The sequence below is a fragment of the Polistes dominula genome, unplaced genomic scaffold, assembly GCF_049000335.1.
Source record: "Polistes dominula isolate Pdom_NZ unplaced genomic scaffold, Pdom_raw_medaka contig_17, whole genome shotgun sequence".
NCBI lineage: Eukaryota > Metazoa > Arthropoda > Insecta > Hymenoptera > Vespidae > Polistes > Polistes dominula.
The window spans coordinates 3,140,994-3,158,634 of NW_028301049.1; the positions used below are offsets into that span (position 1 = coordinate 3,140,994).

Genomic DNA, 17,641 nt, shown 5'->3' on the forward strand with positions numbered 1-17,641 from the left:
CGATAAGAAATTTGTATTTGTTTTCAGAAACAAAAACAGAGCAAAGATATTTTAATCCAACAAGAACGAGCATATCCACGAATTTATTGGTCGGTACGTACGGCACTTCGACCATTGATAATATCCCATGGACAACTGCCAGATTTTGATATGACATGCAGCAATAGTTCTGGAAATATGACAAACAGTCCAAGTAGCAGTAGCGGGGTTAGCAGTATCAGTACTGCTAGTAACAGTAACGCAAGTACCACCAATAGTTCTAACAATCAACAGAAAAGGTATAGAAGAACTAAAACCAATTCACTTTCATCGACATCAAGTGGTAGTAGTGGTGGTGGTGGTGCTGGTGCTTGTGCTGGTAGTGTTGGTCATCATTTGTCAAATCAACGATTGGACGATGATGAAACTGATGAAGAACCGGTCCTTTGAGGAGGACTATCCGCGAGATGGGATCCTAAGCGGCGTCCTTCAGTCTCATCTTCGCGGGCACGTAGACGAATATTAGCACCGTCAACGTCGGCCATTTTAATACGAAGAAGAAGACAACGTTTTGCTGCCATGACCACCGCGGCCATTGTCCTTCCAAATGAATCGGAATTGTTCGATCATTGAATTCAATTAAAAAATATAAAAATTAAACCACCAAAAAATGAGGAAAATGAATTTGAAATGAGAACAAAAATATTCCTACGAAATTGTTCATCGCACTTTTTCGCTAACATCGATGATGACGATGATACTGATGACGATGATGATGATAATGATGATGCATACATCTTGGACATTGAAGTTTTGACAAAATTAATTACGAAGATTCATCGAATATTTTTCATTTATTAATTTTTTTTTTTTTTCGCTAACATAGAATATTCAAATATCTATGTACGTGTAATATGTGTGTGTTGACTTTAGCAAGGAAACTTTATCAAAGGATTAGAAACTTTCCTATATATATATGTATATTGGATTTGAGTGGATTTACATTGGAATGGGCAGCTAATAAGTATAATTAACTGCGAATAAACATTTGTTTCTAAAATTGGTATACAATAAATGTTATACCGATTTGTTTAATGTGGTTAGACATCAACGATCAACGTTGTTAAAATTAACTTGGACTGACGACGATTCGTGATATTAAACGAACTAGAATAATTTGTGTTTTAATATCTCCCATTTAAAAAAAATCGTCTCAAGATAAAAAGAAAGCAAAAAAAAAAAAAAAATAACGTTATCGTCGAGAGTGTGTGCGTGTGTGTGGTGTAGGATTGTTAAAATGAACTTTGTTTATCGAAATTGCTTTATATACGCGCATATATATTTATATGTATGTCGTTATAGAAATGAAATTTAATCGGGGATACAATTGTTTTCTTTTTTTTTTGTTTTTTTTTTTGTTCAAATTATATAAGTTAAGATTCTTCATCGTATTAGTATTAAATAATTAAAACGATTAGGAGGAAAATGGAAAAGCGTCGTTTATATATAAAAAAAAAAAAAAAATAATAATAAAAAAAAATGAAATGAAGAAGATTTTTTATTTGTCTTGTAAAAGAAACAAAAAAATCAGGGATGAAACGGGGAGGAAAATAAAATGTGTCGAATATTTGAAAAAACGATCGTTTTCAAGCGGTCAAGAAAATGATCGACTTTTTAATATTCGATACGCGTTAATTAAATATTAAAAATATATATATATATATATATTTAAATAAACGAGACTAAACGATTAATATTTAACGTTAGATTTATTCACGTGTAAGATGAATGTATGTGTTTTTTAATTGTCAATCGATTTTCCAAATAATTATTTATCTTATTTTTTCTTTTTTCTTTCTTTTTTTTTTTCTTTTTCAAGTCTCATGACGCTTTATCCAAATTTCCAAATATTAATTTTGCATTGTTCGCAGCCCGTAGTGCACGGCGGCATGTTGCATGCACGCGCATAAAACAAAAAAAAAATTGCTTAGCGCAACAAAATCACAGAACAAGGAATTTCAATGAAGAAACGTGAATAGCAACGTGAAACTTTGTTGTGTTGCGTAATTGTTTGATTAATTAATTAATTAATTAATCGAATGAAAACATAATACAAAAAATGAAAAGCTTTTTTTCCTTATCGAGTGATAATAATAATAATAATAATAATAATAATAATAATCGTTGTTCAAGAAAGAAGAAGAAGAAGAATGGATTTTAACTATGGTCATCTTTTTAAGTGGACATCATCGTTAATTAAATTCATGCTCTTTTATTATCCTGTAATCTACAATTATAAATTGACATAAGTTAGTTGCGAAACGAAGTATCCTTTTGCGGCCGGATATTGTGAAAAAGAAAATGATAGAAAATGATCTAACAAAAAAAAAAGAAAAAAAAAAGAAAAGAAAAGAAAGAAAACGATGGACGATACGTGACCCAAAAAGAAAAAACCAAAACAATTAATTAATTAATTAATTGATTAATTAATTTTTCGAAGAGTGTAACAAATGTTTCGTCGTAAAAAAAAAAAGAAAAAGAAAAAGAAAATTTCGAACGACTCGAATTAATTTTGTCGAATTTTAAATGATGCATAACGAAAGTAAACAAATCAAAAATATTTAACAAATAATCGCGTACATCGAACGTTTTTTCAATTTCTATAAATATTCTTTTTTTTATTTTTTGTTTTTTTTTTCTTCTTCCTATCATTCGAATACTTCATCGAAGAGTAAAATACATACATACATACATACATATTCATACATATATATATATATAAATATAAAAAAATCAAACCGTACGCGTATCACTCGTGTAAACGCAGAACACAGTGATTAATTCTATAAGTGTAAAGTAAAGTAAAAAAAAAAAAAAAAAAAAGAAAACTTAGTTGTAAATACGTATAAATATAAATTGTATTCTCGACGACGACGAACGTGATCGTAAAAGAAAAAAAAAAAAGAAAAAAAAAAGGAAAAAAGATTTCGATCAATCTCATTGATTTTTCAACGATGGAAAATGAGATATCGATAAAATATTATTTTGTATGGTCGCGTATCGATGCATCGTTTTTATTTCTTTTTTTTTCTTTTTTGTTCTTTTTTCGTTTGGATTGATAATCGTTTTGACCGACGATGAGAGAATGTGTGTATGTATGCATGTGTGTGTGTGTGTGTGTGTGTGTATGCGATGAATCCAAAAACCAAATCGCATATCACATTAATTAACTTAAACATCCCCTTATAAATATTTAAATATTTTATGGTGCGTGCATCGAATTATTCAATGAAAAAAAAAAAAAAAAAACACTCATGGATAAATGTGTTTCAAAATTACACAGTGGCATTGATAGAAGAAAAAAAAAGAAGAAGAAGAAGCAACATTGATATGTGAAACAAATCGATTATGCGAAATCAAACTCGTAAAAAAAAAAAAAAAAAAAAAACTATTTTGAATTTCATTCATATGAATAACCCATAAATATAATTAATAATGTAATTCGTCGAATCGAATGAAATATTGATGCATAAATCGATAATATGTTTCAACGTGTATAGGGGGGGAGGGGGGTTAACTTAGTGGGGAGGAAAAGTTTTACCATTTTCCTTATATTTATTTTCTTTTTTTTCTCTCTCTTTTTTTTTTTTTTTTTTTTTTTTTTTGTTAAGAAACGCCGTATACAAAAATAAAAAAATAAAAAAAATAAAACCCATAGGTAAAAGAAAAAAAAAAAAAGAAAAAAGTACGACGGACAAACGTAGTTGTTTGATGGGATGTGTATCTTTTTCTCGACTATAATCGTAAATTTTGATTTCTTTTTTCAAATCTCATTCGTTGTAAGATAAAATGAAAGAAAGAAAGAAAGAAAAAAAAAAAGAAAAAAAAGAAAGATCGGTAAACATTTTTCCGTCCTGTGTCTGCATTTTGTGAAAATGAAAAAGTTGAAAAAAAAATGACGATAGTTTACCGACCAATCAAAGTAATCCTTCGATAATAGTGATTGCTACGAATTTTGAAAATGAAAATGAAAAAAAAAACGGAAGAAAACAAATTTACGAATGGTCGAAAGAAAAAAAAAACTTGAAAACAATTATTGAAATGTATTTAAATATTTAACGTCGTAACGTTTTCTTTTGCGTATGATCGTGAGAAAAAAAAATAAAATAAATAAATAAGAAAATAGAAAAAAAAAAAAACAAAATGAATAAAAGTTTATTCGATACGGCTAAAATATAATTGTATGTTTCGCTGTTAAATTAGAGAACTCGTAAATCTCGCATTATAGCTCGCATGTAAAACGCACGCAAAACTTTCAAAAGAAAGAAATAAAGGAAAAAAAAAAAAAAGAAAAAAAAAGAAAAAAAAAGCAAAATCATAGAGAAAAGAAAAAGAAAAAAATACAAACAAAAAAAAAAAGAACAAAACAAAACAAAAAAAGAAGTTAAATAAAAAAAATGGAATGAATTGTCCATCTTGTCGGAATCAACAACAAGTCTTTCGTGTAGGGAGGGCGTGGATGATCTTTTTGTCAAGGGAATTCGTTTCGTCTTTGCATTAGCTCACGGAATGAGACTATTGAGAAGAAAAGAAATTGATAAAGGGGTGGTACAAGAAGAAGGTGAGATTCAAAAAAGGAAAGGATTTTGAAGGATTAAAAAATAAAATGAAATGATGGAAAAAGAATGAACGAATCGTCGAAAGAAAAGAAAAGAAAAAAAAAGCAGAGAGAAGAAAAACAATTGAAAAGAAAATTCAAAGTAAGAGAAGTGGTTTTTTTTTTTTAACACTTCTTTTGAAGGGTGGTGCAGATGAAAAGGAGGGTGTGTGTGCAAGATGAAAAAAATTGTGGATCTATCAAAATCCTTACGAATAGATATTAATTATATTTTCCGAGAATTACGAGAGGTCATTGTTACTGTAAAGATATGTAAGTTTATTTATCGCTAATAAAAACGAATGTTTAAAGAAACTAATTTTCATGGGGATTAATTTTCTCCAATGATTATCATCAATCAAATATTTTTGCTATCCCCTTCTCTAGAAAATATATATTTCCTGTTTATAATTTGTTATTCAAGTAAAAAGAATTGTAGGTAAGTAATCAAAGAAATGATGACAATGATTGACCTTATTAATTTTTTATAAGTTTGTTCGATTAATTTTTAAAATAGCATGCGTTTTTTATTTTTTTTCTTTTTTTCTTTTTTTTTTTTTACTTATCGAATGTTGAATAATATTTTTCTTTAACACAGTTAATAGTTTCGACATACCTCATTTTCTTTTCACAAAAGCAATAATCCCAGATAGATTCGATGATGATTTTTGATTTTTTTATTATTATTCGTATCGTTTTAAGAGAAATATTTTTTGTTTATTTTGTTTTAAAAAAGATCATTGACTTAAAAATCACGTCTTAGCAGATAATCATTTTATTTATTCATTTATATTTTCATTGTTATATTAATATAACTTTTTGTTGTTGTTTGTTTTTCGATAGAATTAGAGTGATGAAAAGTTTCGAAGGATTGAAATTTTGTTTCGTTCGTATGCTCAGACAACAACACATCGTTGACAAAAAGGAAAAAAATTTCTATTTTATTTTCGATCGTCGATTCAAAATTGTTGCTGATTATTTTCATCGACGATCAAATTTGAATTAGAGTGTGTATGCGTATGTTTGTATTTTTTTTTTTATTTTTAATCGAGCATATCATCGTAATAACGAATTTACATCGATCGACTTATCTAATTTAAAAAGATTGGAATATTTTTTTTTTTATTTTTTTTTTTATTTTTTTTTTTTATTATAATTCTTCAAGACGATATTTAAAAGAGAATGTTTTTAATTAATTGGCCAAACATTGAACTCGTTATTTTATTTTATTTTATTTTATTGTTTTTTTTTTTTGCGTAATTTTTTTCTATCTCTTTTCTTTTCTGTTTTTTTTTTTGCTTTTTTTTTTTTTTTTTTCATTTACGTATCGAAATTTCACAACAACGAGATTACGAATTGTTATCTTTTTTTTTTTTGTTTTGTTCTCTGTTTGTTATTTGTTTGGATTCGCGTATGTTGTTTTTTTTTCTCCTGCTTTTTCTTTTTGCGTTCGAAATCGAATAGAAATTCCAAAAGCACAGTGTGTATATTTGTATGTTCCGCATATGACCTTATGTGTGTGTGTGTGTGTGTGTGTTTGTACTTGTGTTTATGTTCGTGCGTGCTCGAGATAATACATTAAACCTAGAAATAGCTTAAAATCTATTACAACTACTTGACACAATCACATTTTAATTTTTTGTTTTCTTTTTTCTTTTTTTTTTTCTTTTTTCTTGTCTTTCAGAATAAAATGCAAATATTTTCATTTTTATTATTTTTTTTTTTTAATAATTTTCTTGATTTTTTTTTTATCTTCAGTGCATTGAAAAGTGCCAAAAAGTAATTCACTCTCACATCAGAGTTTCTATTCGAAATACGTCAATGTTTAAATAAATTCGTTTACATACACTCACGCAATTAATTTGTTGTTTAATGTGTTTAAACGATTCCGATTCGAAAATTGGCCAACGGAACGTGAAAACGTTCTTTATTCATTTTATATACTTTTCTTCAATTTTTTTTTTTTCATAACAATCATATAATTAATAATAATAATAATAATAATAATAATAATAATAATAGTAATTGTTATTAACTACTTATCGATATTTTATTTTATTTTGATTAACCAGAGAAAAGAACGTTTTTCATTGAATCACATAGAAGAATTTAAATACTAATTTAATTTGTAATTTTGTTTTTTTTTTTATTATTATTATTGCGCATTTTTTAATAAACTTTATCGTTGATATAATTCGCGACAAAAGACGAAATATTTTTAGCAAAATAAATAATAATAATAATCCAATTTTTGCATTGTAAAAAAAAAAAAAGAAAAAAAAAAAGAAAAGAAAACTATCGATGGTTCGAAATTTAGCAAATGTCAAATTGTCAATAGCGTTGTTGTTATTGCATTAATTAATTTTTTTAATTTTATAACATTAATTTTGTCATTATTATAGAAGTAATTGAAAAGGTAGAATAGTGTTTGTTTGTGTGTGTGTGTGTGATAGTGTGGGGAATAGTGAGTGTGTGTGAGAGAGAGAGGGAGAGAGAGACAGATATAAATAGAAAATAAGATTAGAAGAGAAAAATCGTTATTACGGAAACGATTTGTGATACTCTTTTTCATTTTTCATTTTGTTTTTGTTTTTGTTTTTTTTTTTTTTTTTTTATAAAGATCAACCATGTCGTGATCAATCCGTGTTGCAATAATAATACTCGTTATGTTGGTGACTGTGATTCCTCTTCTTCTTCTTCCTCTTCGTCCTCGTCAATGCCAGGTTCGCCAAGTGCATGAACGAATTCTAAAATATACAAAAAAATTTATAAATTATAAATTTAAATAAATTCATTTTATTTTTAAATATAAGAGAATGTTATAATATATTCTTATCCATAATAAAATAATATAAAGTAATTTTTGTAATTATTAGAAATTATTTCAATTTGTTAATAGATATTTTTAGATGAAGATAAAAAAAATAAAATATTAATTATAATTAAATTAATTAAATTAATTTAGGATAGTAATAATATTAAAAATATTTATTAAATTAATTAATATTTAAAATAAGTACTCTCTATTTGTTTTTAATTTATATTTGTAATATTATTAATATTTTAAGATAAAGATAAAAAAACTTATCAATATTTTATTAATTACAATTTAATTAATTTAATTAACTTAAGATATTAATAATATTAAAAATATTTATTAAATTAATGAATATTTAAAATAAGTACTATTCATTTTTATTTTATATTTAATATAACTATAAAAATAAATAATTAATTATTATATTTGTAGAATTATTAATATCTTAAGATCAAGATAAATAATACTTATTTTAAATATTAATTATAATTTAATTAATTTAATTAACTTAAGATATTAATAATATTAAAAATATTCATAAAATTAATGAATATTTAAAATAATTATTATTTATTTTTATTTTATACTTAATATAACTAGAACATGTAGGGGGGCCTTCGGGGTAAACACCTTAAAAGGGTATACCTGAAATAAACTTCTTATCCTTATCCTTACTTAATATAACTATAAAAATAAATAATTAATTATTATATTTGTAAATTATTAATATCTTAAGATCAAGATAAATAATATTTACTTTAAATATTACTTATAATTTAATTAATTTTATTAACTTAAGATATTAATAATATTAAAAATATTCATAAAATTAATGAATATTTAAAATAATTATTATTTATTTTTATTTTATATTTAACATAACTATAGAAATAAATAATTAAGTTTTATTTTTTTTAATTATTATTAATATTTTCAGATAACGATCAAAAAAAAAAATAAAACAAATATCCATAATTATTTGTGAATAATTGATAAATATAATAATACAATATTCAAATAAAAATATCATTTAGAAAATGTTTTGTTTCTCTTTATCAGCACGTAAGTCATTTATATGAACCTTTTTTTTTTTTTTATATATATATTCATGGAAAATCGGTTCTTCAAGAATAGAAAAGATTGTTCAAGCTCTTTTTGTAAAATATATTGGATCTATCATCGTCAAGAGTATTATTCACGACGATAGGGTCTTATTTGAAGAGAAAAAGGCTAACAGAAAATCGAGCTCTTTTTATATATATAAAAACCTTTCATTCTTTCTTTTCTTTCTTTTATATCTTTGCACGGTTGCATACAAAGTGAACGTGCTGTTGCAAAAATGATAGAAAAAAAAATAAAAGAAAAATAGAAAAATAGGAATAACACATTTTTTACCATAGAAATCTATTCGACCATCCCCGTCGACGTCAACCTCCTTGATCATATCTTCAACTGTAAAAAAAAAAAACAATTACAAAAAATAAATATACAAATCAAATTAATTAATTAAATATTTCTACAGTTTTTTTTTTTTTTATATATATATATATATAAAACTCGTGATTATATAATTTATAGATTATATACACGAAATTATATTACTAATTAAATATTCGAAAACTTATTTATAAAAATAAAAAGAAATACAAATACAAATTAAATTAATTAATTATATTTGTAGATTTTTTTATATATAAAAAAGTTATATTATATAATTTGTAGATTATATACACGAAATATTATATTATTATATATAAAATATTATATTTTATTACAATATTTTAATAATAATATTGAAATACTATAATTATTAGTAAAATTAAATTATATATATATAAAATAATATAATTTCGTGTATAAAAAAATGTAAATTAAATTAATTAATTAAATATTTCTACACTGTTTTTGTTGTTCTTTTTTTTATATAAAAACGTGATTATATAATTTGTAGATTATATATACACGAAATATTATATTATTATATATAAAATATTATATTTTATTACAATATTTTAATAATAATATTGAAATACTATAATTATTAGTAAAATTAAATTATATATATATAAAATAATATAATTTCGTGTATAAAAAAATGTAAATTAAATTAATTAATTAAATATTTCTACACTGTTTTTGTTGTTCTTTTTTTATATAAAAACGTGATTATATAATTTGTAGATTATATATACACGAAATATTATATTATTATATATAAAATATTATATTTTATTACAATATTTTAATAATAATATTGAAATACTATAATTATTAGTAAAATTAAATTATATATATAAAAGATATATAAAATAATATAATTTCGTGTATAAAAAAATGTAAATCAAATTAATTAATTAAATATTTCTACATTGTTTTCTTTATATAAAAACCTAATAATATGTATATATATAATGTACGATGTACAAAATATTCCTAAATTTATTCGAAATTTTTGACAACTGTAAAAAATCATTTAACTCGTTTATAAATAAAAATAAAAAAAGAGTGAGAGAAAGTGAGAGAGAGAGAGAGAGAAGGGTTCTATTCTGAAAAGTTGTTAATAACGAGCATACGTTTTGTCGGTGGCACGATTTCATGCCGATTAATTGTCGTAATTGGAAAGTGATGTGACAATGCAGGGTTGAAGGTATAATATAACACTGGACGCTATGTCATTCAATAGGTAGAGCAAAAATCATATTTCACTAATTAAAATTGTCGACCCGTCATACTCAGCTTACGCTAATTCACCCACGATAAAGTGATTCGCGTAACGTTACACATATGATGTTGTTTAATGGTACCCAGTTAATCGCTAAACTTATTCATCATCATCATCATCTGTCACGTCTTATTATTATTATCAAATCAATTATAAATCTCATTATTATATCGATTACACGTTTCTTTCTATACAATAATACACTTCATTTTAAATATTTATTTTTACAGATATAACATTTTAAACCCCTACAAGTTTTGTGTGTCAAATTAATTTAAAGAATTAAATGTCATGGTTAAATTTGTATTGTTTCATTCTTTTTTTTTCTTATTTTTTTTTTTTTTTTTTTTTATCGCAAATCGTAAAGCTCATTGCAATTTTTCCATTTTAATCTTTTGTTTTATATATCGATAAAAGATTTATTTCATTTGTAAAAGTATATTCATTTTTTTTCATTTTTTTTTTTTTTTGATATCACGTAACGCTTATCCTTTCAACGTTGAACAATTAATTTTTTTTATTTGACGATTCTATTATTTAGTTTTTTATTTTTTTTATTTTTATATATATTATAGATTTTATTAATCGCGAAAAAGTCACACGGTATTACTTTTCTTACAAATCAAACGAAATAATTATAAAATCGTAGGGATAATAAATTGAATATTGCATTTGAAAGAATATTATAATCATGGTAACATCTAATTAATTAATATCGTACCTTTTAATTCAAAGATTTACGTGAAACATCAATAATTTCAATGAATCCTATTATTTCTTTTTTTACTGATAATTCTGTGTGAACGTGAATCTAAGTAAGAACGTAACTATAATTACTGAAATTCGAGAAAGCAAAAAACCTTAAGCCTTTTAATTGGATGCGTTAGAATAGGAATAGATAGATAGATAGATAGATAAATTAAGTTCGAAAACAAAAGAAACTTTACTACGAGATAATCTTGAATACGATTAATCGAATTAGCTGAAAAGTTTCACAAGTTACTGTTGTCTATTCGATAATATACTATCACTGAATTCACTTGAATAATTTCTTTTCTTACGTGTCATTAATTCAATTGAAATATACAAAATCTATAGAGATCAAAATTTTTAAATATAAAATATTCATTTGCAAATTTAAAACTAATTTTGCAATTGAAAAAAAAACAAAAGAAAAAGAATATATGTATAAATAATATAATATAAAACTATAAACACAAAAAAAATGTTAGCATATCACACAAGTTAGAAGTGAAACCTTTAAATAAACAATTTTCGAGGATAATTTATTATATAATATTATTATAATATTATTTGTACCTTTAATTTATAATTATTTATTTAATTATTAATTTAATTATAAAAATTCGCGCCTGAAAGAATGCAACCCTCCAGACACACTTTGAAAATGCTGCTTGCGAGCGTCATCTACTGGGACGGAATTTCTTTGCAGTCAAAACTGTTCGTACACCTATGTATTACGGGTTGCCTATCTTTCGGGCAGACAAAAATTCCGTCCCGACAGATGACGCTCGCAAGCAACATTTTCAAAGCGTGTCTGGAGGGTTGTATTCATACAGGCGCGCATTTTTATAACAATTACATAGAAAGTAAATAATAAAACACTAAAAAATGTTTGCAAATCAAATATTTTTATAAATAATGATAAAAATTGAACTCTAATATTGTAATTAATTTATGCATATTTTTAGAATAATATTTAGTATTTCATATGAAATAAAAAATAAAAAATCATGTATACATTCTAAAGAAGTTTTCATTTGAAAAATATAATAAATAAAACATCTAAAAAATTAATAAAAATATTTATAATAATAATAAAAATATAATGATCTCGATATATAAATAATACGGAGTAATAGTTGTAAAAATATTTTGACGAGGGTGAGTAAAGTTTCACAGTATTATATTTAATACTACTTGTCTTATATTTAAATAACGAAAAAGTTTTCGCACATCTAGATTAAAGGATCCAAGAGTTTCTCCAAAAAGGGGAAGGAATATACACGTTGGGGAATACTTGAAATACCAAAACTGGAAGTGAAGTTCGGGAACACTTAAAGCATAAATACGAAAAGGGATATCTCTGAGGTATACTTTATGTCGTTAACGGAAACCACGATTTAGAGAGAACGTTACCACAAATAATCACATGTAATACATGAAGTGTTTTAACACTAAAAACATCTTTACCAAGATTGTACTAATTTTTCGAGTAAAGGATATTGAAACTTCTTCAATTTGAATAATAAATAAATTTGTTACAATTACACCGATTATTCTATTTTATTTTTATTTTGTTACATATCGCACACCTATGATTAATGTAATTTCATTTGTTATAATTATTAAGAAATTTCTTATGCAAAAGATTTCTTTTGATTAGACTAATTGTAAAGCACAAAGAACGAAAGTGATTTTAACTGATTTCATATACTATAACATCGTTATCATTAATTTATTGGATTTCATTTTGGCACCGGTGCAAATATTCAAATATTGAATATCTACGAATGAAACTGGATTGATCTCATACTACGGCGAATATTTAGTTGCATTTACAGTGAACTTTACACACTCTTCAGACTGATGAGAATTATGCACCAGTGCTTTGTAAGCTCTAATTACTTCGCGAAATTAACGCGATATTCCTTACTAGATTTCTCGCTATTTCTTTATCTGTATATCTATTTCAATATATTTCAATTTATCTAGCTATCCAATTACATTATATTCGATAATAATTATAGAACAAATATTAGGATTATACATTTACGAATTATTCCGTTCCAATTAATTCGAAATTTTTATGTAAAAAAATATCGTAGATTTTTTGGTTCTATAAAAAAAAAAAACCAGCATAAATTTTATAAATTTTGATACAGCATTAAAAAACAAAAAATTATTCGTCAAACGCGTACCTTCAAACACCACTGCAACTACTATCCCACAAAGTTACAAATATCTGAATAATTTTGAACACGCTTAAAATACGTCAACAAAATTCTACCGTACATATTTGAATCATTAAACAAATTTGTTTTAAATTAATATTTAATGAAATATTTAATACATATTTAATGATTATACTTACTTTCTTCTTCGGATAAATCTTCACCCAAGCATTGTAAAACAACCCTTAGATCGGATGCAGTTATGTAACCACGATTACGTTTATCGAACACCTGAAATAGAAAATTGATTTGTGAAAATTCAAACGTTAATGGTTGGATCAGCTTTAATGATGGAACCTGTGAGCTAAAAGATATAACCCTTTCTTTCTTTTTTTTTCTATTTTTATATTTTCACGCGAGTGCGTACAAGTAACACATGGGAAGTGTTGTATGCATTTTAAGAACCTACCTGAAACAAAAGTAACACAAAAAGCTTTTATACAAGAAGGCGCATATAAAGACTACTTTGAAACAAAAGATATCTTCGTAGTTTTTTTTCGGTAATACTGCTTTTTCCAACTGGAAAACTTTAAATACGTGCACCACCTTTCCTTATATTGGGTCAGAGAACAAGTTTTTCTTCTATATTATCTTTTTTATAAATCATTTTTACCATTTGCATAATCGGAATTTGGTTATAACACGAATTGTGAAAAAAATGAACGAAATTATCGGATTAATTGGACGTATTATTTTTGAAATTTTATTACAAATTAAATATGAAAAATACTACCATTCTGTATTGTTAATTAATGTATTAGGTTATTTACAACAACAAAAAGAATAAATTAAATATAATATAATATATTATATATAAAATATATATTTCATTATACCATTAGTATTGTTTTATGGGAAAACTTTTCAATGGATGTTCGAACAATAAACTCAATGTTTATATTATAACAACTACAACAACTGCAAGGCTAATTCAATAAGTTTAATCATCGCGAATGAAATATAAACACGATACGAAGTTTTCAAATAAAATTTGATTGTTCGTTGAAAATCGAATAGAAAAGTTCATTGTAACATTTCACGTTGAATACTATTTCATTTTCAAAGAATAAGATGCTTGTTTTTATAATTACAAAAACGTCCAAATCAAATTCGAGAATATTATAAAATAAATATATAAAATGAAACCAAAAAAAAAAAAAAGTAGAAAAAATAATTACGTTATACGCATTATTCGTATAAACTTTAATATTTTTTTTTTCTCTTTCTGTCTTCATTGATTCGCATCTTCTCAATCAAATTTCTGTTCGAGTTTCTATAATTGAAGATCGAAAGTGAAAGTTTTCTACCATCGTCGAAGGAAATGAGAAATATAATTCTAATGAATTATTTGAAAATTCAAGATGAACAATCTGTATTCTAACATTTTCAACATAGTTTAATAAAAAGAACAAAAACAAAAAAATCACTCGAATGAAATCGATCATGAATTGGCAATAGTAAAGTTTACTTGTATATATGTTTTGTATCTTGACAAGAAACAAAAGATTGATATTCCACCTTTCCTGTTAATTGCACGGTCACGACCAATTAAACTTCTTCAAATAGTCAAAGTTATCTCGAAAGTAACTCAAGTTAGTGTGAACAAGGATAGTAAGGGTGGTGGTGTCTTCTGTGTTCGATGTTTAAATAACATAGACGTTTGAATTCACGACTGAATTTTGCTCGTTGTAACTTTTAAGGAGGCTTGTCGAAACTTATTCAAACATGAATAATATTTTAAAGGGTAAGAATCAAAATGATTTGGTCAATTTTATTAAAGTAATTGGGAATCGTTGTGTAATTCTCTGTAGTCACTGATAAATTATAAATTAAAATTTTTAAATGTTTTATATATTAATTTTAAATCTATATTTTATTTCAATCTAATAGAATATAATTCAATATTATTAAATATAAATTATTTAATATAAATATATATAAATGTATACTATAAATATATATATAATAATATAATTATAAATATAATAATATAAATATATATTATATATTTATATATATTTATTTATATATATATAATTATATTATATTATATTATATTATTATATATTTATATATTTAACTAAATATATAAATATAAATATAATGTTGTTGTTTTTCTTATGTTTTATACTTATGTTTTAAATTTCTTTTACATTTTGTTTTGATTTGATTTTAAATAAAATGATGTAACATTTTTTTAAATAATATTATAATATTATAAATACAATTAAATTACAAATAAGATTAATTACGTAATACGTTTAAACATTTTGATTAAATTTCTTTTACATTCTGTGTTTTAATTTTACTTCAAATAAAATTGAATGAGATTTTTTTCTGACAAAATTATACTCACATTTAAATCATAAAATCACAGAAAATATTATACGTGGTCTGGATAAAAATCCCATGCTTGTAATAATATATATTCGTGTGTTCTAAAAAAAAAAACAAAAAAAAGGTTTATTTGAATTTATATTATAAAAAAAGATATTTTACAAACCAACTACCTTGTCACTTTACTTTTACCTTTTTCGTATTACGAAGTTAATCGTTTAGACATGTGAACGGCTTATATAAAAATATTGTATATAACTGTGTTTATATAAGGTGTCAAATCTTTGAAATGAAGATATAAAAGAAACGTATCCCGAGGTAGATATATCCAGTATTCTCTTACAAAATTCTGCCTGAGGTCTGTTTGATACATCGAAACAAGAATCAGGAAAAGAAATAAAAGAACAAAAAAGAAAAAAATAAAGAAAAGATTCTTGTTAGACGTCAAAATAAAAAACATCACACTGTAAAAACTTGTATCAAGCTTCCAGCACTTCCCAATTTTGAGAATCTTCAATTGATCCAATTAATTAAATCAATTGATATCCAAGAAGTAACATTTAATTTCAAAAAATATCTTAACAATTCTAACAACGAATAATATGGTTAGTTATATTGTATTAAAAACCAATGAAATAATCAAACGAGATTTAAAGTATATTCTTCAATTTATAATCGAAATAACAGTGTAAAAATATTAACAAATGATCAGAGATTAAATTTGGAAAAAAAAACAAAAACAAAAAAATAAATGGTAAAAGTAATAGGACTAATACAAATTACAAATAAAAACAACCAAATTTTTAAAATATTTATATTATAATATAATTTAAATATAATATATTATATAATTATAATTTTAGTGTTATAAATAATTTAAAATAAAAAAATAAAATATATAAATAATTTGAAATAATAAAAATATAAATTATAAAATAATTTAAATAACATAATAATTAAAATCAATCCAAAAGGCATATTCTCGATAACTCAATGGTAGAATTCTTTTTTATCGTAATATTTTCTGACAAGTGCAAGATAATTTTTCCATATACCTACATTTGTATATATATATATATATATATATACATATATGTGTATCTATATATATAGAAAAGAAATATAGTTCATGAAAATGTCGAAGAGAATCAGCTCTGGAAAAGATAAACGAAACAATAGAAATAAAATGGGGAAATACCAACAGCAGCAACAGCAGCAAGGAATCGTAGCAGCAAGGGAATATGTATGTTGTATTTATATCGCGTCAGCGGTTTATGCCCTTTGCCTTAACCGGCTTTGTTTTTCTTCTTCTCCCTTCCATACCCAATTCCAAGCATCCCATCCCATCCCATCCCTTCCCCCAAACTTTTCCTTTCCATCCTGCTCCTCCTGTTCCTCCCCACCTTTTTACTCGTTTGCTTCAAAACGATATATTTATTTGCACACCCTCTATCCTCCATCCCTTTTATCCCTATCCTTACTTTTACCCTTATTTGTTCTCTCTCTCTCTCTCTCACACTCTCTCTCTCTCTCTTTGTCTTTTGCAATTCGTGCTTTACTAAAACCTTCGACTCCCTACTCCCTTTTTTGAAAATTTCTCCACTTTTTTTTTCTTCTTTTCCTTAAGTCACATATTTTTCTTACTTTTACTAACTCCCTTCTCTCAAAAAGGGCCTAATTTACGTTCCTATCTCTAACCAATACCCTTCCCCTTCTCCACTTTTGTGGTATCCTAATGTTTCCTCACGAGTTAGCTTTTTTTTTCTTTTTTGCGTATTTTATCTTCGTCACGCTCCTTATTTCACCCTCGCTCGATTTTCCTTCCCTTTCCTTTCCTTCCCTTCTTTTTTTTCTCTCTCTTTCTATCTCTCACCCTTTTCTCTTTCTTCTTCTTCTTCTTCTTCTTGTTCTTCTTGTTCTTCTTGTTCTTCTTCTATCTCGTTTTAGGAACAATCGTCTACTGGCACAACGACCAGGTCGCGGAGATTAAAATATCGACCTTTGTGTAGTACAATACGAACACGATAGCATGACCCCGATGTTAGTAATACCACTGAACCCTTCTTGTTAAACCCTTTAACGTTTAAACTTTTAATCGTCGATATAAGATAAGACAATACACCCCACAAATTTCGATAACAATCTATTTCGAC

General features: G+C 24.8%; 2 protein-coding genes across 2 annotated transcripts in view; one reads left to right on the plus strand and one right to left on the minus strand.

Annotated features, from left to right (window-relative positions):
* The window catches only part of LOC107068006 (uncharacterized), a 66,999-nt gene extending 62,044 nt beyond the window's left edge, over positions 1-4,955 (plus strand). The window contains 1 exon segment of the mRNA XM_015323991.2: positions 28-4,955. Coding sequence (XP_015179477.2) covers positions 28-429 — 402 coding nt within the window. The 3' untranslated portion in view covers positions 430-4,955.
* The window catches only part of LOC107068007 (uncharacterized), a 70,053-nt gene continuing 55,462 nt past the window's right edge, over positions 3,051-17,641 (minus strand). The window contains exons 5-7 of the mRNA XM_015323992.2: positions 13,292-13,382; positions 8,850-8,906; positions 3,051-7,383 (exon numbers count right to left, since the gene is read on the minus strand). Coding sequence (XP_015179478.2) covers positions 7,301-7,383; positions 8,850-8,906; positions 13,292-13,382 — 231 coding nt within the window. The 3' untranslated portion in view covers positions 3,051-7,300. The remainder of the gene's footprint in view (positions 7,384-8,849; positions 8,907-13,291; positions 13,383-17,641) is intronic.